The sequence below is a fragment of the Lethenteron reissneri genome, chromosome 49, assembly GCF_015708825.2.
Source record: "Lethenteron reissneri isolate LAM-NWPU_2019-01 chromosome 49, ASM1570882v1, whole genome shotgun sequence".
NCBI lineage: Eukaryota > Metazoa > Chordata > Hyperoartia > Petromyzontiformes > Petromyzontidae > Lethenteron > Lethenteron reissneri.
The window spans coordinates 8,679,493-8,706,347 of record NC_083827.1 but is presented as its reverse complement, the minus strand read 5'-3'; the positions used below and the strand labels follow the sequence as shown (position 1 = coordinate 8,706,347).

The 26,855-nt window shown below is 48.6% G+C and overlaps 1 protein-coding gene across 4 annotated transcripts in view; it reads right to left on the bottom strand.

Annotated features, from left to right (window-relative positions):
* Positions 1-1,154: 1,154 nt before the first annotated feature.
* The window catches only part of RALGAPB (Ral GTPase activating protein non-catalytic subunit beta), a 54,209-nt gene continuing 28,508 nt past the window's right edge, over positions 1,155-26,855 (bottom strand). For 2 of the 4 annotated variants that reach the window (XM_061572152.1, XM_061572155.1), the window contains 17 exons: positions 26,023-26,146; positions 24,413-24,430; positions 22,030-22,151; positions 19,767-19,949; positions 17,961-18,112; positions 16,264-16,502; positions 15,450-15,556; positions 13,661-13,813; positions 13,292-13,501; positions 12,163-12,321; positions 11,397-11,583; positions 10,710-10,832; positions 9,319-9,455; positions 7,715-7,823; positions 7,240-7,318; positions 5,094-5,242; positions 1,155-4,120 (listed from right to left, as the gene is read on the bottom strand). In XM_061572152.1, coding sequence (XP_061428136.1) covers positions 3,942-4,120; positions 5,094-5,242; positions 7,240-7,318; positions 7,715-7,823; positions 9,319-9,455; positions 10,710-10,832; positions 11,397-11,583; positions 12,163-12,321; positions 13,292-13,501; positions 13,661-13,813; positions 15,450-15,556; positions 16,264-16,502; positions 17,961-18,112; positions 19,767-19,949; positions 22,030-22,151; positions 24,413-24,430; positions 26,023-26,146 — 2,430 coding nt within the window. In that variant the 3' untranslated portion in view covers positions 1,155-3,941. The remainder of the gene's footprint in view (positions 4,121-5,093; positions 5,243-7,239; positions 7,319-7,714; positions 7,824-9,318; positions 9,456-10,709; positions 10,833-11,396; positions 11,584-12,162; positions 12,322-13,291; positions 13,502-13,660; positions 13,814-15,449; positions 15,557-16,263; positions 16,503-17,960; positions 18,113-19,766; positions 19,950-22,029; positions 22,152-24,412; positions 24,431-26,022; positions 26,147-26,855) is intronic. The other 2 variants (XM_061572153.1, XM_061572154.1) reach the window with 2 other exon arrangements.

Genomic DNA, 26,855 nt, shown 5'->3' with positions numbered 1-26,855 from the left:
GATTATTTTATTAATTCCCTTCTACGTGACTTTACCGAAAGAACCAAGAATAAAAAAGAATGTTTTTAAAATTATTTTTTATTCACTTTATTTTATTGTTATTATTTTTTTATATCTACGTGACTTTACCGAAATAACCATAGAATATTAATTCCTGCAGTCACGGAAGTTGTCACATTTTATAAAGATTCTTATTGGGCTGAGGTGGAGCCGATGGACGAGTGCCTACGTCACGCCAGTTTGGGATGATGTCACGACACGTGGATGTAGAGGGGAGGATGACGTCACGAGACCTCGTCGGTTAGATGGGTGATGACGTCACGTGATGTGGAGCGGATGGTTACGTCACGAAAGATTGAGGGTCGATGACGTCAATAGAAGTAGGTTTGAGGGGTTTGTCAACGCGACTGGCGAATTGGGTCAGACGGGCGATGACGTCACGCGAGACTGCGGTAATTGGGGTGACGTCACCAGGCACGGGGGAGGGGCGGCTATGACGTCACGCGACACGGGTGAGATGGAGGAGAGGGAAAGATGACGTGTATTCGTCGTACTCGAATTGTAAATGTGGGTTGTTTATTCTCCAACACACCGGGTGTTACTGTACTCGTAACGAATTGGCACGTTCTGTTTACGTGACAACCCTTACTAATTGGCTGTGTCGGGTGGTGGCGGATTTAACGATACACATTTACGCTCACCCGAAAACCTCAGATGGATCATCCTGGTCGCGACTGCCTACCACGTGCTAAACTGACGTCGAAAAACGCAGGCGTGGTGAGGAAAGAGGCGGGGCAGAGGGGGGGGGGTATTGTGACGTCACGTGACATTGCCCGCAGTGGCACCGAAATGCGATCGGAATGCAAACGACGTGGACAGGAATCGCCATGCGAGAGAGCAGAAACATGCGGAGTTCAATTCGTTATTAATTAGTGTGGACGAGAAAGTGTGGAAACCCTGGAGGAATGTTCACTTAATACTCCACCAAATCGACGCACCCACCGCCGGCCCCCACCCCCCAACACAATGCAACTTGGTGAAAACTTTTCAACGCTCAACATTTCCTGCAAATTACACACGTAACAACTTTTAAAAAAGGGTTTAAAAAAACCACAGCATCGAATAATACAAATTGATTCAAAACCCAAACGCAATTGAGCACATCATTGCGTCGACTTTATTGAGCACGCCAATCCAGTGCAAACAAATATATAATGTATATCTGACATCTTTATCCAAACGTGGGGGGGGGGGGGGAGAACCAAAACGCAAGGGTCACTTACTGTCATACAGGATCCTGGACATACAGTATATATATGGAAACACGGCCTTTTGACGCTTTTCCTATATTTTAAACGAAACGTGGAAATTAAACTACACAAAACCTGCACGCGCTGAGATGACTTACAAGTATAACCCAAGGAAAATAATGTAAGACAGAAACAATGAAAGTAAAAAAAGAAAGGTTAAATAAAGGTTAGCTAGCATCTCGGAAAGTATCCATAAGCATTGGTCACAAGAATGTATATTCGCTGGAGTGGGAGAATGGTCCAGGGAACTGTTAAGACTGATAAGACATGACAACATCTGGTGTCTGGGGACATGCACTGCACTTTAGGCAAGTGCAAACCACACAAACTCGAAAGTAACCGTACATTCAAGTTAGCCACGTGGGCAAAACTGCGCCTGCAAAGTGATCAAGAGTCTACGAAGCCAAATGGACAGGTTGTCGGTGGGCATGAGGGATCAGGGTAGATTAGCTCACAACGACCGCCGGTCACCTCAAAGCAGCGGTGGACGTCACCACGGCGCATGTGCCATGCTAGGTAGGTGCACTTTGAGGTCACGTGAAGTGTCCAAGGCCCGCTGGCGGGAGGTCACGGAATAGACCCAGGTGCCATGGGTTGACTGACCGAGATGCATGCATGTTGAACTTCTTCCGTACTCTACGCAGTCAACCGTGATCATAAGATGCACCAACTGTGCTCACCCATTGTGCCAACTTCTTAGCTGCCCGGCGCTCTGCTCGTTGTGAGCGTCGCTCCTCTGCCCTCCGTTGTTGCTGGAGGGTGACTGACAGACGGAGGCACGTGTGTCCGCACACACACAAGCACACGTGCATGCGTAGGTGCTGCAGCATCCATTCTCCTACTTGGGGGGGGGGGGGGGGCATGCGACCATGAGGTGGCTTGTTGTACGGTATGAGTGGGTTGCTATGGCGGAGTGTCACCTCTACTTCTGCTCCTGAGCATAAAGGGTCAAACCCAGACAGCTGCCAACCCGTAGGTAAAGCCATGAGTAAAGCCCCTTTAGAAAGAAACAGTCCAAGAAATTGGCATCTGTGTTTGGGTGGCAGGCATTGATTTGTATCGAGAATTTGGTTGTATTGTGACGTATACTGCAGTTTTGATAGACCTAGGGTGACTGATAAATGTCGGGGGTTTGCGCCAGCTTTACTACCCCAACGCTTTCAAAAGAGAATTCAGCAGCACTCCGAGCAACATTCTTGCCCCCCCCCCCCCCGCCTTAGCCAGGATAAAATGTAACAAACAGTCCGATAACATTTAAAGAGGTGGTTGAAATGATAAGGAATCCATTAATAGTTGGAAGGTAACAGTGCATCAATAATTAGTATCACCAGTGTCCCTGTGTGAAAACGATCATTAATTTAGCTTAGTTTAAACAACTATCGCAAAACGAGAATACAGTTTTTTGCTAAGCAAAGTTAGTGCTTCTGTGAATTCTTGTTTGAGCCTGCTCATAAATAACGCTGGAGGGTTGAGATGAATCACAATAATGCGCCCAAAAGACTGATCTCGGAGGCACATTATTTTGACAATGGCCAGCGCAATAATAAGGGCCATATCTCTCAGCTTGCGACTTCAAAAGAGAAAAACAAAGCCGGTGGTGTGAATGTAACAAACTAAACCAATATCATGGAAACTTAAAAAGTGGCCTCGTTGCATGACCCTCTTCACGGGAGTATTCATGCAAGAGACTAACTGGTGGACCACAGATGTCGCCCCCCCACCCCCCCCCTGGTGCCTCTACGTACACGCACGATGATACGGTGCTGCCGGTACTCGAACCAACGTCACGCCATCGGCGCTACGTGGTCACTGGTCCCAGCGTTAATGCCCCTCTCAAGCGGTCTCGCCCCAGGCACGGCTGTGAGACCGGGTCACGGTGGACACCTCGCGCACCGTCGCCATCGCCCGAGACGGAACGCGAAGCCGTGTAGGTCAAGTTTAAAGCGCGCAATCTCGGCGAGGGTTTGTGGAATTGCGACCCGCCACGGAGCCATCGTGACAATACCACACCGCGTGTCTGGGGCTTTAATCCGCCGACGTGATCCCGTAACAGACGCGACAGCTGCTGGGTGTGTGGACGGTGCGAAACTATTTTCTCCGAGCCTCACGGTTGATCAGACAACGGAGTGCATTTGTCTCGTGCATGACAAAGCGATGTGGGGCGAGTGCATCACCCGAGGTGGTGGTCAGGGCAGGGTAGAGTGTGCGGGTGCTAGGGCCTGTGTGCTGAAGTGTTGTGCTTCATCAACAGTGCCCTCTCCCGTCTGCACTCGCCCATTCCCTGCTCCCCAGCACCGACAGCAGCGGTGGACCCGCTTTTGGACAGAATCACATTCTTGAACTCCGCGCTCTTATTCCAAACATTCGTTCCGCGTGCTGCGTGCGTGGATAGGAGGCGCAGCTGGCTCCTCGCTGTGAGCTACGTCATCGGTCACGACGCGTACGCCAAAGCCAATCTCACCCACCCAGATGGATGACACCGAGGTTCTCCGTTTCCACCAGCCACGCCAAAGTCACAGTCCTTTAAAGACGCGCGATGGGAGCGCGGAGGAAAATTCAATGGCAGCCGCCAATCACTTCCACCTCGCCCACCTCTGCTCGCGCTCCCTGCCGCTGCTTGTGCTCGGGGGGCTATATCCCGACTTCCTGGAAGAGCGAGGTGTAGAACTCGGGCTCGATGAGCCGGCTGCGGTACTTGGCGACGAGCTCGGCGATCTTGAGCTTGCGCCGCACGTGCGGGTGGCTGTACGCGTCGCTCTCCAGGCGCTTGCGGCGGCACGCATTCACGGCCGTCTGCCGCACCAACGAGCCTGCCCCGGCGAAGAACATGGCGAGAGAATGCAAAGACGGATTATTACGTAAGCGAGTGCATGTATATTCTTGGTGCTTTCGGTAAAGTCACGTAAAAGGGAAATAATAAAACAATCAAAATGTAAAACAATACAATTCTCACGACGTTTCGACTGCAACACAAGCAATCATCATCAGGTGTGAAATCCACAGCAAGAAAAGTTGAACTTCTTTTGCACCGTACGTAGCCAACCGTGCTAATTGACAAATGCCGTGTCCCACAAACACAAGCTGTGCACATAAAGACCCAAGACTTTCCTTCTCCGCTGTGGCTATGATTTACTGCCTCTTTTTTTTGTTCACTATAAAATAAATAGGTTAAGTTTCTGTACAACCCTTTACCCTAACAATGATAATTTTAATTTCTATTGCTTACAGCTGCTGAAAAGCATTTCAAGATGCCGTACAGGCAACCATATAAAACATAAAAATAAGGAAGAATAAAATAAAAGTTGGAGACGGTGAGCAGCACTGATGCTTCGAACACAAGCCGTCTAAACCATTACAACTCCACAGACATTGAAGCGTACTGCAATGTACGACGGAACGTCTGTAATTGATTAAACTAGGAAAATAACTGGAGATATGAGGATTAGGATGGAGTTGTGAGTGCAAATCAGCGTTAAAACAACTCGCGATAATGTCTAAGTGCAGTCTTCTTCTTTCGTTGACGTAGGAAGCAGAGCAGCAACTGCAATTTCACAATCAGGTGGTCAAGCCAGATAACCACGACAGGAGTAGCAGAGCGTATCGCTGTGACGTCTCCGTCGTGTTTGTGGATCGGGGCATTGCGTCATGATACGTTGTGTGGGATATTGTGGATGACCACAGTCGCACACGACGGGAGGAGACATGCGCAGTACACGACACGGACAATTACAAAATTGATTTGGCAAGAACGTGTAAACGTGCAATACTGGTGCGAGCACACACCGAGGGCCCGGCGGCTGACCACCATGCCGTCCACCAGCGGGATGGCCATCGTGGACTTGCTGGAGGAGGTTTGCAGGCGCACACGGAACAGCCCGGTGCGCAGCGGGTGGATGAAGATCACCGGCACTTCTTTGTCCGGAGACGCAGACCTGGAGTACATACACACGACCGCGCGGTTAAAACCCACAGCCCGGGGCAACTTCTTACAGCATTTTGATTTAAAGCTTTCATGACTGCAGGGATTCATATTCTTGGTTCTTTTGGTAAATATTCTTAGGTTTTTTCGGTAAAGTCTAGAATTAATGCCCTCTACGGGGAGGAATTCCACCTATCTGTTAGAGTTTTTAACAGACACCGAAAAAACCTAAGAATATGAATCATTGCAGTCACGAAAGCTTCAAATCTAGAATCTTTTGGTAAAGTCACGTAGAAGGTAAATAACAAAATAATAAAAATATAAAACAATAAAATGCTCACGACGTTTCGACTGCAACACAAGCAATCATTTATATTTTTATTATTTTGTTATTTACCTTCTTACAGCATCTTTTCAATCTACTGCTTGCTGGATGAAGGTTTCTCAGCGGGGGTGGGGGGGGATTGCTTGAAATATAACTTGTCACTCGTGTCAGCCGTGCCTGGGAATCGAACCCATGTTGCCTGGCTCATAGTGCACAGCGCTAACCACTGCGGCACCGCTTCACCCAAGGCAATATTTCCGCAAAAAATTACAATGAACGATTGCAAAATGGAAATGAACCTGCCGATCGAACTGACGTCACGCGAGAGAAGTTTTACGAGTATTTTTCATGTCATGCGTCCCTCAATCGCCCCCTTTGCTAATTGTCGCGATTCATTTCAAGAACCGATTATTATTTTCCCCCAATGTTGTGCGTGTAGAATCTTTACCGGCTGCAGGGCCCTATGAGAATACATTTCACGCAACGCATATGAATGCTAAATAGCATTTATAATTATTCACGCTTCATTCGACGCATGTGTCACGAGTGTAAGAATTTAATTTAATCGGGAATGTAATCATCGTATGCCTACAAGGGAGGCTTAATTTGTCACTCGATATTTTGTGGAACTTTGCCAACCTGGCTATGGGTGGCGATTATTGTTGTAAGGCACTATAACTAGAGGGCAAGATACTCCATCATATAACCCAATATTCTCGTACTCATATATTCCTATAATCCTTCAAATAGGAATCTTTAGCCTCCTTTGCCAGTAGCAAAATATGATAATTGTTTTTTTACCCTTTTATCTGGCAACAAAACGAACACCGTTTGGCATCATCTGGTCCAACACCATGTGAGACTAGGCTCTAAGAAAAGCTGTCTCTCGGGTGTGGACCAATCAATTTCAAGGACAGTGCATACATTAACAGAGTTGTTTTTGTTTGCATTCCGACCGCAGGTATTGTGGTCAATGCGAACATTACTCCTTGTAAAAAAAGGTGTCAGTTTTGTTGCCAGATAAAAGGGTAAAAAAACAATTATCAGGAATCTTAAGATTATTTTGACAATATAAGGCAAGATGGATGTGACTGCCAAAATAATTCTGGTGAAAAAAAAGCGTTTTGGACTGTTCCAGCTACCAAGCGCTGCTCTTCTAACGTGGTAGTTGCGTTCCTGTTGAACACCGCGTTACGTAAAAATCGCGTTATAATAAATAATATATGATAGAGGGTAAAGCACAGTCCGCGATAACACGTGAGACGCGTATGCAGGCTGCACAAACACCGACAAGGTGTGTGGGTAGCACCGAGAAACATGCAGCAGCATCCCGCCTCGTGCGACGCTACGCCGAGGCAGCCGTACAACTGCCTATTCCTACTCGCGCGACGTTATTTCGTTCGCTCAATCACGCTATATACAGATCGCATACGCGTTATAAAAAAAACGTGTTCCCCAAAAATATTAATCGCGTTATATCCAATTCGCTTTGTGAAAACACGCCTTCGAGCAGAACGGACTGTACCTTGATTCTGAGCCCGATTCTCTTGCTGATTCTGACTACTCGGAGTGGAAGTTGACCAGCTCCTCGCGACAGGCAGCCACTGGCTGCATAGTTAATCGGATTGCTCCAGCATGAATAATTTGATTCTGCATGGACCCACCAACTGCCCACGTACACGGACCTGACGGAGGTGCTGCTGTTGACAGGCGCCTCCATCCCCGTTATTGTCTCTTGAAGCAGTTCCGATAGCGGCAAATTCTCTGCAACAAAGTGTGCAACAAAGTGTCAAGGGGCGGAAGCCAGTTGTTCAAACATCGCTGTGCTGAAATGCGTCCGTCGAACATTTTTGTGTGTGTGTGTGTGTGCGCGCGAAGATTGTATTATTATTATTTGTGGCAAAACAACTGAAAACATCGTTTCCCGTACAATTAATTAACGGCCATTCAAGTGCAACCGATTTACATTATGTGGCAGCATAAGTGGAGGTAACATTAATACAATTAGCAATTTTTTTTACAAACACAATTCAAGCAGCATACGAGCTGGATAAACTCACGCGGCATGCCGCTTTAATGGATTCTCACTTACAGCGGGAACAACAACACGGCGCAGCGCAATTGGTCTAATTTGAGTCTACTCTCTCCTCCATCGCTCACCGATGTCGTCGTAGCTTTCCACCCACACCACCATCACCTTGGTCTCAGGCCCCAGCGGGGGAAGGGGCCGCCCCAATGCGGACTTCTTTATCCGTCCGTTCAAACTCCCCTGCAAACCAGACAGTCAGCGCCGCCCGCCCATTAGGTCGCGTGTCAGCGCGTGTGGTGCGGGCACGGGTACCCGCCGCCGCCGCCACCCTGCCCCGCTCACGACATCACTTCTCTCCGAAAACGTCTTCATCTGAAGAGCTGTGCAAGCGTAGAACTACCTTTTCGCACTCATTACACACACAAACTGCTTTCCACAAATGAACCACAATTACATTGCCGATCTCAAGGAGCACAAACCAACACGCAAACTGCGGTCATCCTCGCAGCGGCTTTTCCCTAGCCATCGAACAAAGAGGGTCACCGGATCGCGCGCTTTCAGATGCGCTTCGACGGCCGTCTGGAATGCTCTTCCTTTCAATATTAGGAAGCTACTGGAACTATGGGCTTTTAAATCTATATTGAAAACGAATTTCGTTAGAACTGATTTTTGTGTTTCATTTGTTGTCCTTCCCTCACACCTCCGATTAGCTAAGTATGGTGCGAAAGAAGTTCAACATACAGACATTCTTATCGATTAAGTAAGAGACCGGCATTTCATTGTCAAGTTAAGCGAGTAACTGCGAACAATTTTTTCAGAGTTTCTAGTATTAATTTATTTGACAGTACTGAAATCATCATGTGTCTATAAGCAACGTACATGGCAGGTGCTCGATCTCAAACAGATCTCAGTCTATGCTCATCGCCTTCAACCAATCCGCACTGACTAGCATCTTGGTGAAGGCGGAGGGGAGGGCGTAGATGTGGAACGTTATAATGGGCTTTGCCACATTGCCCTCTACTGCCCACCACATTGTTGTCCCTTCCCCCAGCCTCCGATTAGCACGGTTGGCTACGTATGGTGCAAAACAAGTGCAACATACATTGCACCCACAGCCTTACATGGCAACCTGCTTGTTCGTGGTGATCATCCATCCATCACAGGCAATAACCCCCATTGAAATTCAAATTCCATTGCTACGCAACGCACGCACACATCCCCAAAAAGTCTATGCCGTGGCAGGGCGTGAGATACAGAATATTGAACGCTGGGGTGAATGGCACCTTCGGGCAAGGCAGAATTTTTGACCGTTTCATTTTGCTCTTCCGTTTCCAATGTTAACTACCTCACCTGGTATACAGGAGGTCGTACGTTCGATCCCAACCCTGATGCCTGCTGTATATTTGGAGTTTGCATGATCTCTTTCCCCGTGGTCACGTGGATTTTTCTCCCGGTCCCCCGGTTTTTCTCCCGGTCCCCCGGTTTTTCTCCCGGTCCCCCGGTTTTTCTCCCGGTCCCCCGGTTTTTCCCCTCCGCATTTAGAATCAACGTGCGGTCAGAGTATTTGGCTGCTATAAATTTCCACATGATAAGCCACGTTATTGAGCTATCATTTGTGATCACCAGGTTGCTTCTGAAAGAAGAGCTACATAGCTGAGTGGACCTTACCTGGTAAAAAAAAACAGTTTTAGTTTAGAAAGGGCGGTGTGCGAATGGCGGGTGCTGATGACGCCACCTGCTGGTTGGCGTTGGGGCCGTCGTTCTGGCTTGGGAAGAGCTCCAGGCTCAGGGAGTGCTGCTTCAGCACCTTCGCCAGGAACTCCTGGTTGGCCTCGTTGTCCAGGGCCAACAGCTGTGGGTCGGCTGCGGGATCTGCACGTGATGCAAACACAAACAACCAAGAAGGTCTTCCCCTGTGTAGCGATTCGCGAGCACCTATAGAGGCCGGCACAACGCCAACGTACGGGGAAGGGGGTTGTGTCGCCAGCACCACCCTTGTCTCCCCACTGTTGGTGTGTACACACTCATGTCAGTGCTCCTTACAGCCACCTGCCATATAAGCCACGAGGAGACACAAAGCCTCCTTTTCCCAGTTCGAGAGGTCACCCTATGAAGGTAAAACAGGGTTAGTGGGTCTTTTCATGTGTGTCACATGCTTAGAAATGGATGCATTGTTCACAATCTTCCTTTCCTACAACCCAGGAATGGAGAAGCTAGGGCCGGTGACTTCAAATTATAAGGGTCACGTGTGGCCTGCCACCTTGAAACGACCCACAAACGATATTTATTCATCACTGCAAGCATCTGGAACACTTGTCGGGTACCAGAGGGGAATGTTTTCAAACTGACAACACAATCGAGATTTGTAGTTTTCGTGACTGCAGGGATCCCTACTCTTTGGTTCTTTCGGTAAAGTCACGTAGGAAAAAAACATTTAAATCACGACGTTTCGATCGCAACACAAGCAATTATCATTAGGTGGGAAAACTACAGCAATAATTTTTTTTTATACCTACGTGACTTTACTGAAAGAACCAAAGAGTATGACAACACAGCGTTTCGAATATTAATGTACTCAGTCACTGCAAGCGCCTTTTGCAGGGACAGACGTGACTGAGGTGTGTTTGTGTGAACGTGTGGTCCACCAAAGGGTAATTAACCCTTTCCCGTGCCGAGATGTCTGAAAGTTGCAGTTTGTGGTCCAGTTCACTGCTGATTCTCGAAACGCGCAAGTTGGTTCAACGTATATTTTATTTAGAGAGGCGTAGCGCCGTTGTTTGTAAAGGCATTGTACTCACCGCAAAGAACCATAGTGACACGACCGTGCTCTATGATAGCTGGTGCCAAAAACTGTGCCACACGTCCTCCCGCATGGCCTCGTGGGAGCCCCGGTACGTCTTCAGGTTGGCAGACGGACCGATAAATATATTATATTTTCATTTTTCCTCCAATTTCGATGACGTACAACGTACGTCCACGTACGTCATCGGAATGGGGAAAGGGTAATTAAGTCCTAGTTGGCCCTTGGCAATGAAAATCTTCTCCAACGCTGCTCTAGCCATACACGCCCACGCCCCGTCCACCCCGCCCCCCCCGGATCATCCGGCCGCGTTCCCCTGAGCTCACCCGCGGAGGCGGGCAGCGAGGGCACCACAAAGGCCACCTCGGTGAGCGCGTCGGCGTAGTAGAGGACCCTGCGGTCTCCGTTGAAGACGCCCCCGCCGCTGCCCTCCGTCGTGACCGGCTCGTCTGAAAAAACAAGGAGTCAGAGGTCAAAACGGCCGCGTACGGGCATCCACGCGGTGGGTAGGGGGAGGGGGGGAATTTTAAAGCCGGGAAAACCGTGCATCCTCAAAATAACGCGGTTTGATCTAATTTGGGCCGCATGTAATGAATGGGGGCGGTTTATGGGGGGGGGGGGTTCTGTTAAAATACAAAAATATAACATTCCCACTTGAACATCAAAAACTGAAGGGCGATGCTGGCTTGTTGTTAGCTGCATCTCCACGCTGAGCGGAAATCTGCGCGCGCCAGTGCAGTGCCAGGTTAGTGTATTTATAAAATGTTTTACTTTCTTTTAGATAACTCTTAGAAATCATATGTATCGCTTACACATAAAAACATTAAAAGCCGGTTAGCATAAATAACATTACATGCTGCAAAATGGGATGCATTATGCATCCATGTATATAACGTGGTTAATTTAGTAAAGAAAAACGGATAAAACGGGTGTACCCCCCATCCATGAATTATCACGGAATATCGAGGACACCCCCGGCACGTCCCGACAACTCCCGCCGCCGCTCCGCGTACCCATGGGCGGCGTTCCGTCTCCGTCCCCGTCCTCCCCGCCGTAACTGCCGCCGGCGATGTGCCAGCTGGAGGTGACGTGGCCGGTCCAGCCCGGGTGCCGCCCGACCTGCACCGGCCAGCCCAGCGAGCCCAGCAGCTCCAGGAAGTGCGGCTGCACGGAGGTGGCGCTGTCCACGTTGCGAAGGATCTGGCAGCGGGTGGAACGCACCGTCCATGAACCGTGAGGACAAAGGGTAGCGGCTCATCCCCCCCCCCACCGTGCAAAAATGTGCGACTTCCTCGTTGAGAGTTTGAAATATATCGAGTGGACTTTCCAACAGATGGCGAATACGTACAACAATGTTTTTCACAAACACGTCAGTCTCTACGCGTAGGATTTTGTTTCGAGGAAGATATGATGCAAAAAAGGGGGAAAAAACCTTCGCTCTCTTGCAAATGGTCAATGTCACAGATATGGAACTCAATCATGCAGAGTGCACAAATGTGATAAAATTAACGAGAGAGACAGATCTTGGGGAAAGAGAAGAATCTACTGTCATTATTACAGTCAGTCATGTCACGATATTGACATTCAAACGTAAGCCATGGCAAGAGAGTGCCACTGACACATGTGACTGCAATCGTTAGTTCCGATCACCAGAGCTTCACAGCCGCGAGTCGCACACGGCCGAGACACAAAACTACATGACAATTACACTTTGCTCTGCGGGCTTAATTTTCCTTTGATGGGGGCCAAAAAGGGTTAGGTGTGTGAGCGTGAGGGCACCTCGCGTGGCATGCGCTGGCCCGCGCGCACGTAGAAGATGAAGACCGTGTCGAACGGACGCGAGGGCAGAGCGTCCAGCAAGGCCAGGTCCTCGAGGAAGCCGGGCATCGTCTGGTCAAGTGCCACCAGGTGGGGTGGCATCCTGCTTGCGCCCATCTCCTGTCGCGCGCACGCACGCACATGGAAAATGTATATGCGCACACACACTCATGCGCAGATATTTCTTCTCTCTTCCGAAATGTTATCCTCATTGTGCCATCGCTGTGAGGTCATCAGACAAGAAATCCGTTGGGATCTCTCGCAGAGCAGAGCCACCCTCAGCAATTGAAGCGGCTCGCAGAAGCGGACGTCACGAGAACCGCTTCTGTGATCTCTTAAAGTGACCTCTGGGGTAAGGGGCAGCACCTGCTCTGCTGCAAAGTAATATTTGTTGCATGGCAGTCACATCCAATATTTAGAATTGTCAGAGCTGGAATTTAGCCAAGTGAACCTTATGGTGGTACCATAGTACCCCGGCTCTGGCATAATGTCCGTGATGCAGTCATTTTTAGTCTGTTGATGGTCGGCGATGCGGCAATCGAGACGAGCTGTACACGGTGCACTATGGTGCATACAAGCGTTCAGGGTTTCGGCGCAATCTTCCTCGCCGCGTTTCGACATCGCGGAGTAGCACTGATTTCAGATTTATTGGTACCCCAGTCACGGAGTTCAGTACACCCCTGGAAAAAATTGTGTCCCAGAAATTAAATATTTAATTTTGTATTATTTGGTACCCCGGGGTACCGCCATAAGGATCAAGTGCAGAACCAAACTTAATGCGATTTTGTTGTGCTGTAATTGGTAACCTACACTTGACAACCCAAGTGTAGTGAGCACCTCTGATGTCAGAATTAACTGGCCACCTATAAACACATACAAATACAGAACGCACACATACACACATGTATATATTGCACGGACGGTTGGGTCAGCAGAGGGAATACCGAACGGTAACTGATGTGGTTGCTGCCAGGCTGAACAAAAAAATAACACTCAAGATTTACTGCGCACATGATAATCAGGCACGCTGCTATGGAGAAACGCTGTACTTAGGGTTAACGCATTGCACAACTGTTCCCCTAGAGCGAACCTTGAGCGCTTCCGGCGAAAGGAAGCCAAGGTGGGAGAGGAAGAGGCGTGCCGTCTGGAAGTCCTGCGATGGCTGTGGCAGCCGGCACTCTGTGGACGGGTCGGGGAACTCGACAGACGCTTGCGCCCGCTCCCGCGCGTGCGTCACGGCCGCCTCGTACGCCATCTGCTGCTCCATCAGCTTGCGCAGCTTCTCCTGCTGCAGCGCCATCTGCTCCGGCACACAGGGCATATCTCCGCGTTAAGAGGTAAAAGCGTGTGATATATATGTCTATTAGCTTGTGTTCGGGCTACGGGGATAGAGAAGGGGAGGTGGGAGAGGGTCGAATGGAGCTTTGCGTCACGGCGGTGGCTGCGTTCCCGTGCCGACCTGCTCGTTGATGATGTCGGGCAGGTCGGGGATGCTGCAGTCAGCCTTCACGAAGGGGATCTTGTCCACCTCCTCGGGGAACACGCGGTGCTTCACGTTGTATCGAGTGCCCACGTTGGTCAGTGGCGCAGGTCGGTTCTCCGTCGCGAAGGGCTGCACTCGCACCACAACGGAACGCGTTCCTGTGCTCCCGATACCTCTTTTCCACTGCACAACCGCGCCACCCCACGTCTGTCCCGAGTCAGCATCGGCGCGGCACAGTGAGCAAGCGACCGGGTTGTGTTTCCGCCGCAGAAGCCGAGCCGTTGTTTGTCGCCGACATCACAAACAATGAACGCATCCACACGAGCACCGCGCTAGACCTGCTTGGCCGACAGAGCCAGGGTCAGACGCCTTCTGTGGCCAGCTCGTTGGCGGTTGGTTTTGGCGCGGCACGGCAAACAGCCAGTGGAAAGAAAACCACCCGCACGGCGAGGGCCCCACGCTCGGCTCGGAAGTGTCAGTGGAAAATGGGTGTATTGCACAGGAGACGTTGCCAGCAAGTTGCCGTGCGTGCCTGTGGGTGCTTCTTCTTGTAGCCCGAGGCGCTTAAGCTCACACATGCGTCTAGAAACATGTGTTTAGGCGGTGACATGTCAACTACCTCGCCTCGTATGCAGGAGGTCGTGGCTTAGATCCTGACCCTGACAAATGCCTGTATACTTGGAGTCTGCGTGTACTCTCTGTCTCTCCCCGTGGTCGTGAGTATTTTGCTGCTATAAATGTCCACATGATAAGCCACTTCATAGAACGATAATTCGTGGCAGGTGGCTTCTAAAAAGAAGCTAATAGCTCAGTGGGCTTTGCCTGGTGAGATAAAACATATTTTTCAACAAGTGATTTGTTTACTTTTTCTATACTTTGCACTCTTATCGTGAATTTGCACTGTTTATTGTTGCAAAGTTCTGACCCTGTGTCCCTGCTGGACATCTGTGAAAAGAGCTTTATAGCTCATCGGATTCCTCCAGTAGAAATAAAGATTCTGATTCTGTAAAGAAATGCACTGATCACAGCACACAGTATCAGCCGTTTCAGCAAAAAAACACATCTTTCTTAGGAAACCGTGAGTTATTCGACTTTTATGAATGTACAGTGGTACCTCGGTATACGTCGTTAATTCGTTCCAGAAGGTAGGACTTATACCGAAAATGACGTATCCCAAACAAATTTTTCCCATAAGGAATAAAGGGAAAGGAAATAATCCATTCCAGAGTATAAGAAATTAGATTTTATTAGGAATATTATACATTAATGGGGTTGTATTAAATAACTTAGACACTACTTATTACTAAAATGCATACATAAATTAAAATAAATGCATAAAAAAATAAAAAATAAATTTTAATCAAAATAACATTTTACATCACTTTACCTTGCTGAGAGGAGTTGATAGCCTACGAGGATGGTGGTGAGGAAGGGGAGGAGTTGTGAACAGGGTCTACGCGGGTACGCGGTGACTCATCTCGAGCCATACAAGTTCTAGCAAGCGCGTCGTATCCCAAGCAAGACGTCGTATCCCAAGAAATGTTTTTCTCGTCAAAACACGACGCATACCAAAGCGGTCGTATACCGCGGTATGACTGTATTTTGATTCAAGTCATTCTAAAAATTATTATAATTGCTTGTTTTGAGTTGGAATCCTACATAAACCGGTGGCGTTTCAGAGTTGCTTTGCAAGCGACAAGCAACTTACATCCCATCTCATAGCTCATTGGATTCCTCCGGTGTGAATAAAAAAATTCAGTCGTACCTTGAGCACGACGGGGCAGTCCCGGGGCTGCTGTCGCAGCTGCAGGGTCCACGCATGCCGCCCGCCCAGCCCGCGGATCAGCACCGTCACCGTGGGGCAGGGATCTGCTGAGGTCCGAGGCACCCACGTACGTACACGCGCACACACGCTAAAGACAAAGATCCCCCAAATAGTCTTCAACAGACTGTTGGAACGAGTGCCGTTTGGGAGCGCCGAAGAGTTTATGGCGTGGTGCACGACGGGGTGGTATGAGAAGCACCGCGCCCAACAGCCTTCGTCTCTCCAGCTCGGATGATTACACACTACAGCAAGTACGCATTTAAGGCCGAGTCGACTTAGAGGAGGCCCAGTACTGGTTCTGACATCACTTGCAACTGATTTTAGCCATGGCTGGGAATCAAACTCTGGTCTCGGGTTTCACAGTGCAGTATATAAACCACTGTGCCATCACCCCCCCACGGGTACGCAAAGACAAAGATCCCCTATATAGGCTTAAGAGATTCGTGGGGTAAGTGCCGTTTGCGAGCACCTATGAAGGCCGGCACGGCACACGAGGGGGTGGGTGGCCAGCACCACGCCCGGCCACCTTTGCCTCCCTAGTGGCGATGTTTACACACCACACCAGGTACTCATTTGAAACTGAATTGCCCAAGACCGGTTCAGATAATCGTCACACACGCACATTGGCAAACGCATACACAGACGCGCGAGTGCACAGACGCGTACAAACAACAACATCATCCTGCCGAATCCGTTTGCAGACGACGCGAGTGTCACACGCGCACGCCGCTCCACTGTCACGAGGGGGCCTCACTCTGGTGGTTTCCGAGCGGCTGCTCCAGGATGGCGAGCACCACGCTGTTGTCGAGCACGAAGTAGCGGAAGTGAGCGTGCGGGGGCACGGCCTCCACGGCCGCGTTGCTGGGGCTGCCGCTGCCGCCGCCGCCGCCATCGCCCCCCCGTGCCTGCCGCAAAAGCGTCTCCTCCTTGAGCAGGCTGCACAGCGACGCAGCACCGCTCGGAGCCGGGAAGGCGCCCAGGTGCTGCATCACGCTGCAAAGCGAAGACGGACGTACGTATGTATGTAGAACTTCTTCCGCACCGTACGTAGACAAGCGTGCTAATCGGAGGTGCAGGGGCCCAGACAACAAACTAATCACAAAAAACTGTTCTACATAAATTAGTTTTCAATGTATGCGAGCCTGTGGGTCTCTATGTATGTATGAATATTGAACTTCTTTTGCACCATACATAGGCAACTGTGCTAATCGAAGGTGTGGGGGAAGAACAACAAATGAAACAAAAAAAGCAGTTCTAAAGAAATAAATTATTGATGATGATTACGATGTGGTGATAATGATAGTGTTGATGACGACGATGATCATCATGATCAGGATGGCAGTGATGACGATGATTGTGATTATGATTATCAGGATGGTGGTGACGGTGATTGTAGTGGTGACGGTGATTGTGGTGATGATGATGATGATGACCATGATGTATGTATATTGAACTTCTTTCGCACCTTACATGGCCAAGCTTGCTAATCGGAGTTGCGAGGGATTAGAGTACCTGACGGTAGTTTAGGTACAAGCAATACCAAGCAATAGGGGATGCGTTCCTAAAATGTGCGATGACGAATATCAAAACGACGTCAAAGCGATTTACAGGGTAGGGTGGTGGAGGCGGACGCTGAGAGGCAACGGATAACGAGAAAGGACGGACGACGATGCTGTCAGCGTCGCGAATCTGGTGTTAAGAATAAAGTGATAACGAATTTTGCAAAACGATGTAAAAGGGGGAGATGTAGATCGGGGTTTTGACGTTTTCAAAAGATGCGATCTCCAACTATGAAGCCGGAAAAATTTCTCTTTTTTGACAATCCTCTCTCTGCCGTCTCTCCTGTAAAAAAAAATGCCGACTGCACAAAACATGGGCTGCTTCATCTTCTTCTGTAGCGTTCTGCTTTGTGCTCAAGCACCACTGCGCAAGTGCGGTTCAATAACTTTTTATTATTTAATCACGTACTGGCAAGGCAAGCCCTCTGCGCGACCGCTTGACAGAACGCCGGGCGTAATTGCGATTCAATATTGTCAGGACAGTATTTTCCCTCGTCATTCACGAACTCGCCATCCGCGATTTTGGCTATCCGCGAATCGCATCTGGAACTCTCCACGACTCCATCGAGAGAGAGGAAGTGATGAGATAAAAACATGTTATTACTATAATTTTCATGTATTTAATAGCTTATTCACATATACATTTAAGGTAATTCATTAAAAAGATGGCTTTTCGCAGGCCAGTATCATTATCCGCGAAATTTGCTGTCCACAAGCATCTCTGGAACGTATCCCCCGCGAATAACGAGGGTATATAGCAATGCCTGGTGCAATACCAATTAAATCAATGTAACCCTCAATTCTGCAAACAGGTAAACACGCAGCTTGGATCACAGCCACCACGTCGCCCGGCCACCCAGAGCCCGAGCAGAGAGGGCGGCCCCTGCAGTACCAGGTGAGCGTGGCCTCTGCTGCTTCCTTGACGCGAAGCGAAGCCGGGTTCTGCTCCTTCTCCGCCTTGCAGGTCACCTCCCCTTCGGACGAGCGAGACTTGCTGCCCGAAATGCCCAATTCCACAATCTCCAGCACCTCCCACAGACATTCCTGCACAGCAACAACAACAACAGTTGGCATCTCACAAATAAATTACGGTGATGTTGTCACGGCGCTTGTGCCACGAGAGGTGCATTCTGAGGCTCGCTGGCAGGATGTCCTGGGACAGACCCATGTGGTTGACTGGCAGATGCCCCAAAAATGCTCCTGACTGTCTCAACTTGAGCTGCCTTGTGCTCTGCTCGTTCTAAGCATCGCGCCTCTGTCCGCCACCATTGCTGAAGAGCAGCTGCCTCCCAACAGCGAAGTAGTGTACTTCACAAGCCTCCTGCGCAAACCCATCTTTTCGCTGCAGATAATAGTTATGGGTAAGTAGTGCACTTTGCTCTAAGTCCTCCTGTACCACATCGACCCATCTCCTCTCTCGTCTGCGACGTACCCATTTAGCCCACCCTATCTGGTCAAATAGAAGCTTTTTGGCCATGCGGTGGGGGTCACACACAAACACAGACGCACACTATCGATATGCGCTGTGCAGCCTATCTCAGCCATTGCCAACTTCTGAAAATAATTATTGCGAGCGAAACGTGCCTACCAGGCAGATGCGATGTAATGTGAAACAACAGAAGTTTGAGGTTGCGCCAGCCTCGTGTGTCGTTTACATGTAGGAACACGATAGCCAATAAAACCAAGATGTGGCTGCAGGTAGTCGCCCTGCCCCCAGCCCCCCTGCCATAACTGAAATCAATCATACCCTCATTAGCGCACGCCGACAACTCGTTATTAAGCCTGTGTCAGAGAAAATAACTAATCGCCAAGGCACAGCGCGCATAAAAGAAAGTTCAGCGTAAAATTGCAGCGGTGATGAATTACAAGACAAAAAAGTTGACAAAACTCGTAAAAATGGTAATGAATTTTTACCGTAATTCGTACAAACACAAAGCTTCAAAATGCGTAATTTGTATGACGCCCGTGCACGCTAGTTTACGGGAAATAGCGCAATAAGAAACGCCTAACGATCAGATGCTGCACCGTCAACACGCGCTCAAGGATGGTCTACGCGATCATTTGTCTTCAGAGTCGCTGCTCGAGAGGCTGGGCCAGGGACTCGAGAACCCAAACGCGGTGTTCCAAACACTTAGCACTTCGTACGGTGTCAGCACCGAGCCGTGCCACCGAGGACTTCTTGAGACAAGATGTTCCGCACTTACAGCAGCAGCGTCACGCGTTCATCAATACTGATTAATCACCCACTCGCAGCCACCCCCTGTTAAACATCAATTAGGCTGTCGGAGAAAGTGAGGAGACTCAGCAGCGCACAGACACACGGAAAAAAAAAACACATGTGCGAGAGTAAAATTGGAGTGTTTGTAAAAGAAGAGCCTGCCAACCTTGCTAATCCCCAGAACTCGTGTTTACACACCGCACCATGTACTCATTTAGGACTGAGTCGACCTAGAGGAGCTCGAGTACCGACATTGGTCATGAGCGAAAAATCTAACCCGGTTGCCTGGTTCGTAGCGTCGTGCGTTAACCACTACGCTGCCACACATACACACACTTGTACCAACACACATACACACTCGTACCAACACACATACACACACTCGTACCAACACACATACACACACTCGTACCAACACACATACACACACTCGTACCAACACACACACACACTCGTACCAACACACACACACTCACTTACCTTTTCGTCGAGCAGCTCCGGGTGCTCGGTGAGCCACACGCACAGGCACTGGAAGGCGGCCACGATCATGGAGTGCAGGTCCCGCGAGTGGAACGGCGCCGGGCGGCTGCACTGGAACACGATGAACTCGCACACCGCGCTCACCGCGCGCCGCCTCTCCGCCATTTCGGGGGTCACGCGCACCTGCCCACGCGTGCACACCCGGGCCAGAGGCGGTGACGACATGTTAGCTACCTTGCCTCGTATGCAGGAGGTCGTGGCTTCGATCCCGACCCTGACAATGCCTGTATACTTGGAGTTTATGTGTTCTCTCTGTCTCTCCCCGTGGTCGCGAGTATTTTTCTCCGGGTCCTCCGGTTTTTCCCTCCACATCACACATTTAGAGTATTTGGCTGCTATAAATGTCCACATAATAAACCACTTCGTTGAGCTGTCATTTGTGACCAGATTGCTTCTGAAAGAGAGCTATACAGTTCAGTTGGCCTTACCTGGTAAAATAAAAATAGGTTCAAAGTTTATATTCTTTGGATCTTTCGGTAAAGCCACATAGATAAATAAATAAAGTGAGATTTCCAATGTTTTTTATTTATTATTTTTCTATCTACGTGGCTTTACCGAAAGACCCAAAGAATATGAATTCCTGCAGTCACGAAAGATTTAAGTCAAGATTTTCATGGTTTAGTTTAGTTTTATTCAGGGTCCAACATTAAAGAGGTCTAATGTTGCTTACATATTTTATTCATGAAAAGTTGGACTGTTTATTCGGATTTTTATTTTTAAATGAATACTAGCTCTGCCCGTGCATTTGCAAGGGATATACGGCCTTGTAGGAGGGTGGGTGGGGGGAGAGGCGTGACATCGCCATGAACTCGGCTCAACGCTGTGGAATTCAGGTGACGTCATCAGGCAGCGGTGTGCCCGTGCTCCATTCAGCCAGGAAAACTTATTTTCCCAATATTGTTTTTACAATACAGTATAACACTATCTTCATGAATTATGGATTGATTTGGCTGCTTTGTTTTCACCCATCTGATAAAAAGATTAATCCTTGCCAGTACCATGGCAAAGGAGGTCCCATGATGTAGATACTCACCCCGAGCTCTCATTACTCTGATAGTGCATTGTCTTTGGGCTGTACGCCTTTTGGCGTCCTCTGGTCTAACACCGTTTGAGACGAGGCTCAAAAGAAAGCTGTCTCTGGTGTGGACAAATCAATTTCAAGGACAATGCATATTCTATCAGAGGGTGTTTTTTGATAATTGGTTCTTTACCCTTCTATCTGGCAATCAAAACTGACACCTTTTTGCAAGGAGTCATGTTTGCATAGACCGCAATACCTGCAGTCATAAATACAAACAAAAGACATAACTCTGATAATGTGCACTGTCCTTGAAGTTGATTGGTCCACACCCGAGACAGCTGTGGACCAATCAACTTCAAGGACAGTGCACATTATCAGAGTTATGTCTTTTGTTTGTATTTATGACTGCAGGTATTGCGGTCTATGCAAACATGACTCCTTGCAAAAAGGTGTCAGTTTTGTTGCCAGATAGAAGGGTAAAGAACCAATTATCATATTTTTACTGGCAAATGAGGTCCCCATAGGGTGTTTTTTGTTTGCATTCTGACCACAAGTATTGTGGTTAATGCAGACACGATTCCTTGTAAAAGGTTTCAGTTTAGTGTTTTAACAACTTAACACCTGTTTTGTTGCCAGATAAAAGGGGAAAAACTTTTTCTCAGATTAATCCTTCTTTAACAAATGTTATCACGGATAATCTTGATTCACAATGGCGTCTGGTGGTGGAGGGTTCTTAAAATTAGTGAGATCGTTTTTCACCTGAACGTTAAAATCTATTACGAATCATTAACCCTACCGCATCGCACTCGCTATGAACCAGCTCATTCTCCTTCACCCAGTAAGTCACACAACAAATCTGGAAAAGTATGGGTTTGAGATTTTGTCTTTTAGGTCTGTGGTGTGTCTGTGTGTGTAATAGGACATTGGGAGGAGGGAAGGGTCGTCTTTCTGCTCTGGTACCCCGGGGTGCAAAGATACATAAATCCAGCCCTGGCATACACGCACACAAACACACCAGTACATGCATACAAAAAAAACACACCTGTATACGGAGGGATCTTACCGCACTGCCTCCAAATCAAAACGATGGACACACACGCACTTAGGACGAGGGACGTCATTTGAAAGACACGTTCGGTTTAAAAAACTATTCCTTGCAACGATTTGGCCCAGGGGCCGGACCTTGGCGAGGCCGGAGAGCAGCTCCAGCGCGGCGAGAGACACCTTGAGGTCGGCCTTCCACTGCGTGCGCACGCGCTGCGTCACCAGGTGGATGGCGCGCACCAGCAGGCCCAGAGCGCTGTCTGCACGCACGCGCCGACGGTGGTGGGGGTAGGGTAGAGGTTACGAATGAGCACGTGCACATTCATGTGGATACACGCGTGGGGGAGCATTCACTCGTTGCAGGCGTTACCTGTGTATTCTCCGCTGAACAACTTGAAAAAAAAATCCACAAATATATCCCGATTGCACTATCCGTGTCATGTCACAGACGACGTATCCCACTCATATCTCTCGCAGAATAGTGCAAAACCTTTGGCCCACAGAAGTGGACACTAAAGAGCTACCTCTGAAATCCATCATGCAATGTTCATCACATGACAGTCAAACAGATATATGTATTTTTTAAATTCTCAGATCTGTAATTTAGCCGAATTAAGTGCAGATTGAATGTTTACAGTCAATATATGACCAGATTGAGACCATCAACTTTATACGCTTGGGATCACGTTTTAATCATAGGTGAGTGCCTGGATTCAAAACCAGGATCTCAGCGGTGCCAGTTCATCGCCCTGACCTCTCGGGCCATCCTGCTAGTTCTTAAGAGAGCATCTTCAATGTCTCGAACACAATCCTGAACCATACACAATTGTTATGGATGTAACGATTCATCGATTACAATTCTTACTTTTACTGCATGTTGATTCCACTATGAACTCTATAGACTCTTACAATGACAGATGCTGTAGTTTTATACCATTTATAGGTTCTACGTAATAACCTCAACGGAATAGAAACATTATTTGCAAATAGAATTGCGACACCAAAATCATAACGATTCATCAAACCACGAAAGGGACAAATTGTTACATCCATAATAATTCATGGTATGCAATAGCCAAGATATATACTGGTATATTGACACTTATATAGAAGCAAACTTAAAGGCTAACTTTAAATAGGAAAAACATCTCTAAAATGTTGAAGGCAGTTAATCAATTCGCAAAAGTAATTAAAAAATATAAAAAGGCAATCAATGCCAACGCAAACTTTAAATGCAGATTTTTTTTTATCAAGACTGCAAACTTGGGACTTGAAAACCTTTTCTCATTCACTCATGCAAGCGCTGCTCATTTTACAACCTTTACAAGCTAAAAACGACTAATCACCAGCGGTTGTTAAGCTGACACTGGTTAAAAAGACCAACAACAAAATGTTCACCCATCACCACCACCACTGACAACAGTGCAAACCTGTTTAACGTTTTGATAGGTGAGCTAATGATTTTAGAGCTAAACCACTGATCATTACCTATGAGTGCAATAGTCGGTGGAAAAACTGAAAAAAAAGCAAAAAGCCTCCGGGGGAGGGGGGGGTTACACAAGCCACATGCAAGCAAAAGCGGTGCGAGCGAGAGGGCGTGCGACGACAGGGGTCGCACAGCAACGACGACCGTCTAGGACCGTGCGGCGATTTTGCAGAAATGGCAGGCAGGCAGTGGGGGGGGGGGGGCAGTGGCGAAAAAAACGTCGCCCGGTTACACGCGGTTGTTGTGACGCCGCTGACGACTAATAACGGGAGACCGTGCGTGTACCCTCTGTGCCGCTACCACATGGCAAGGCGATGTGGAGAAATGGCATGAAAGTGGCAAGCGCTTTTTTAAGCGACCATATGAATGGATCTTCTTGGTTCTTTCGGTAAAGTCACGTAGAAGGGAAGTAATAAAATAATAAAAATTACTTCCCTTCTACATGACTTTACCGAAAGAACCAAGAAGATGAATCCCTGCAGTCACGAAAGCTTTAAATCAAAACATATGAATGGAGTTTGCTTGCACGCAACCACGGAGGGGGGGGGGGGGGTAGGCGTTCAACTCCTCCCCCAATGTGGCGCAAATTCATTTTGAGTTTTCGTGCAGCATCATGGGGTAAAAGCCAATATAAGCTGAACTTCGATCTGTGTTTCCACACGTGAATATATCGTTTAGTCCATCAGCCTATTGGCTTTCCAGGGCAATATTATCCAATATTATCCAATAAAATGTGTTTAAACAAACTCTGGACAGTCAGACTTGTTAAACAAATACTGCTGGATTGGCAGATGTTCCTGATGAAGGCGCTCCATATGAAATGTTGGGACCCCGTTCCATCGCACAAGGCAATACCGTACAAACTCATTATGCGCTGCCATGAAGCATCATGGGTAAATGGCGCAAGTCGACACTTAGGGAAATAATAGTCGCCGAGCCGTCTTGTTAACGACGCCAACCGCAATGTCGCGCAAAAGTTCAGCGCGCCAGTGCGACCCCTGTGAGATGTGTGAGCCGCTCATCTCTGAACTTTACCTTGGGGTGGGAGGGAGCCTGGGGAGAGAATGGTGGGCGACCCGGGGGGGGGGGGACGGACAGGGAGGGAGGGGAGAGGAATACAAGCAGTGAATCACAGCACCGCAATCCCAGGCAGCTGGAGGTGGGGGAGAGGCCGGGCATTAAGGAGCAAGGCTTGGGGAGGAAAGGGAAGGGACCTCAAGAGCTGCTGGGAATAGCACAAAGAATTAGGGTGCATGTTCTTCATTTTATCATCTCATTTATATACGAGAAAAAAATCCAGTGGAATCTGACGGCTTCTTATGCACATACCTGACGTAGACTCGGCCTAATCAGGTGATGTGGCTGTGTCGTGATTTCTCAAAGGGGCATTATTGGTGGTTGTTCCTGGTGCCCAGTGTTGGCTGGGTCAAGAAGCCGCCTCCGTATTCAGTTAATTTCACCAGATAATTCTTGTGAGGAGGGCAGTATATGCATCACTTAAACTGTGCACACTGTGTGCCAAATTACACAGCATTAACAGCACAGACAATTAGTACGCCGTTTGTCAAGTCGTAATTACAATGCATCATATTTGTGAGCAAATTGGCCTGGCTGATTTTGTAATGATGGCAATGCTTTGCAAACGTTTAGGAACGTAACAAAATGTTCGAGGGAAATTTTCCCGTGAATTATATTAGCTTCAGCGACGCATATGCCCTTACTCCTGATTAAAATTGTAAAGTGTTATTATTCTTTAAAGTGATTTTTTAAAAACTAAATGCAGCTCAGAGGATTCCAAATGCATTCATTTCATTCCAACCCAGCATGCGACGACACAATGCAGTAACTGGGCGCTTATTCTGGTTGCACATAGGGGCTGTGATGTGATCTGCAGCCAGACACAGCCATCGCACAAGCGGTCGTATGCACGTACGCACGCACGTACGCACGCACGTACGCACGCACGTACGCACGCACGCCCACACATACAAGCACAAATGCACACACCAGCACGTACACACGACCCAAGAAGAAGCAAACACCTGAGGCTTGCTATACTCAACCGCAAAATGCTGGTCCAAATATCTGATTGAGAAAAAAAGTTAATGTTATGATGAATGGCATCTACAATGGACTTTTAAAAGGAAAGAGACAGCTATGTACTAGTTTTGAGAGTTAAGCAAGTTAGCAATTTCAGCTGCAATAAGATTAATTTGTTTCCGGGAATGTTACTACTGAATTTGACATAACTACAATGATTAATGGAGAAAACATTACAGCATTTTCTTTTAGCGGCAAAACAAAAACAAAACAAAGCAGATTTCAGCTTTTCAATGACTAACTCCATAACACCCTGCTTTTAACACTCTTCATTAACCTGCGTCTGAACATTCACCAATGTATAAACGCGACACTGGGTCATCCCAAAACCTCTCTATCACGGGGACGGACTGGGAGTGAGAGCACCCTCCTTTTGCAAAGAAGTGAGGCAGCCCTGCACCCTGCACCAAGCATAACCGCGCACTGTGCCTCCGTGGTCGGTGGAGCGACGTCACGGGCACCGCTCGGTCCTGCCGTGCTTCGCCCCGGGCTGGGCCGTAACCAGACCCAAGCCGGGGCTAGCGGAGGCGGGTGCCACCGCCTACCGTAGTCCCGCATCATGGCCTGGGTGGGCCGGTCGCCCTCCGGGGTGGCGGCCTCCGTGCTGCTGCTGCTCGACGCGCTCACGCCGCTGCTGTTGCGGCTGTGCGTCCTCTGCGCGTCGTCGATCTGCGGGTGCCCGGGACGCGACACAGCGCGCGATTCAGTGGCGTTGCGTTCTAATAAAACTACAATAACTTTAGGCGATTTTTATTTTAGCAGGTGAGGCCCACTCAGCTATATATAGCTCTTTTTTCATGTGACCTGGCCACATATGATAGCTCAACGAAAGTGGCTTATCACGTGGAAATTCATTGCAGCCAAATACTCTAAAAGCATGTTATTTCTAAATGTGGAGGGAAAAACTGGAGGTTCCGGAGAAAGATCCACGCGACCACAAGGAGAGAGACACGAAAATTTCCAAATATACAGGCGTCAGAGACAGGACCGAACCCACGACCTCCTGCATACCAGGCAAGGGAGTTAACATCTCGCCACCACGTTGCGTTCCGAGTGCGCGGGTGGTGCAACCGCACCATGGAAGCACGGGCCGGAGGGGCTGGAGGGGCCGGGCTACGAAGAGTTGGGCTAGGCAGGAGGGTCAATAGCTCTCGCGACTCGCTTGAGGCCCTGCCAGTGCCGGCTGTAGGCGGAGGCTACAGATTGTTGGGAATTCAGGGTTTGAGGTCATGTCAAGTCTTGCAGGTGGGTGGCTGCGAATGCGAATCCCCCCTCAGCCTACGTGTGCGTGTGAAATGCGCCATCGACAGGTGGAGGAGTGAAATGGGAGGACACAGCGACAGAGCATAGGGAGGCTGGCCCCGTTTCACTCCTTGCA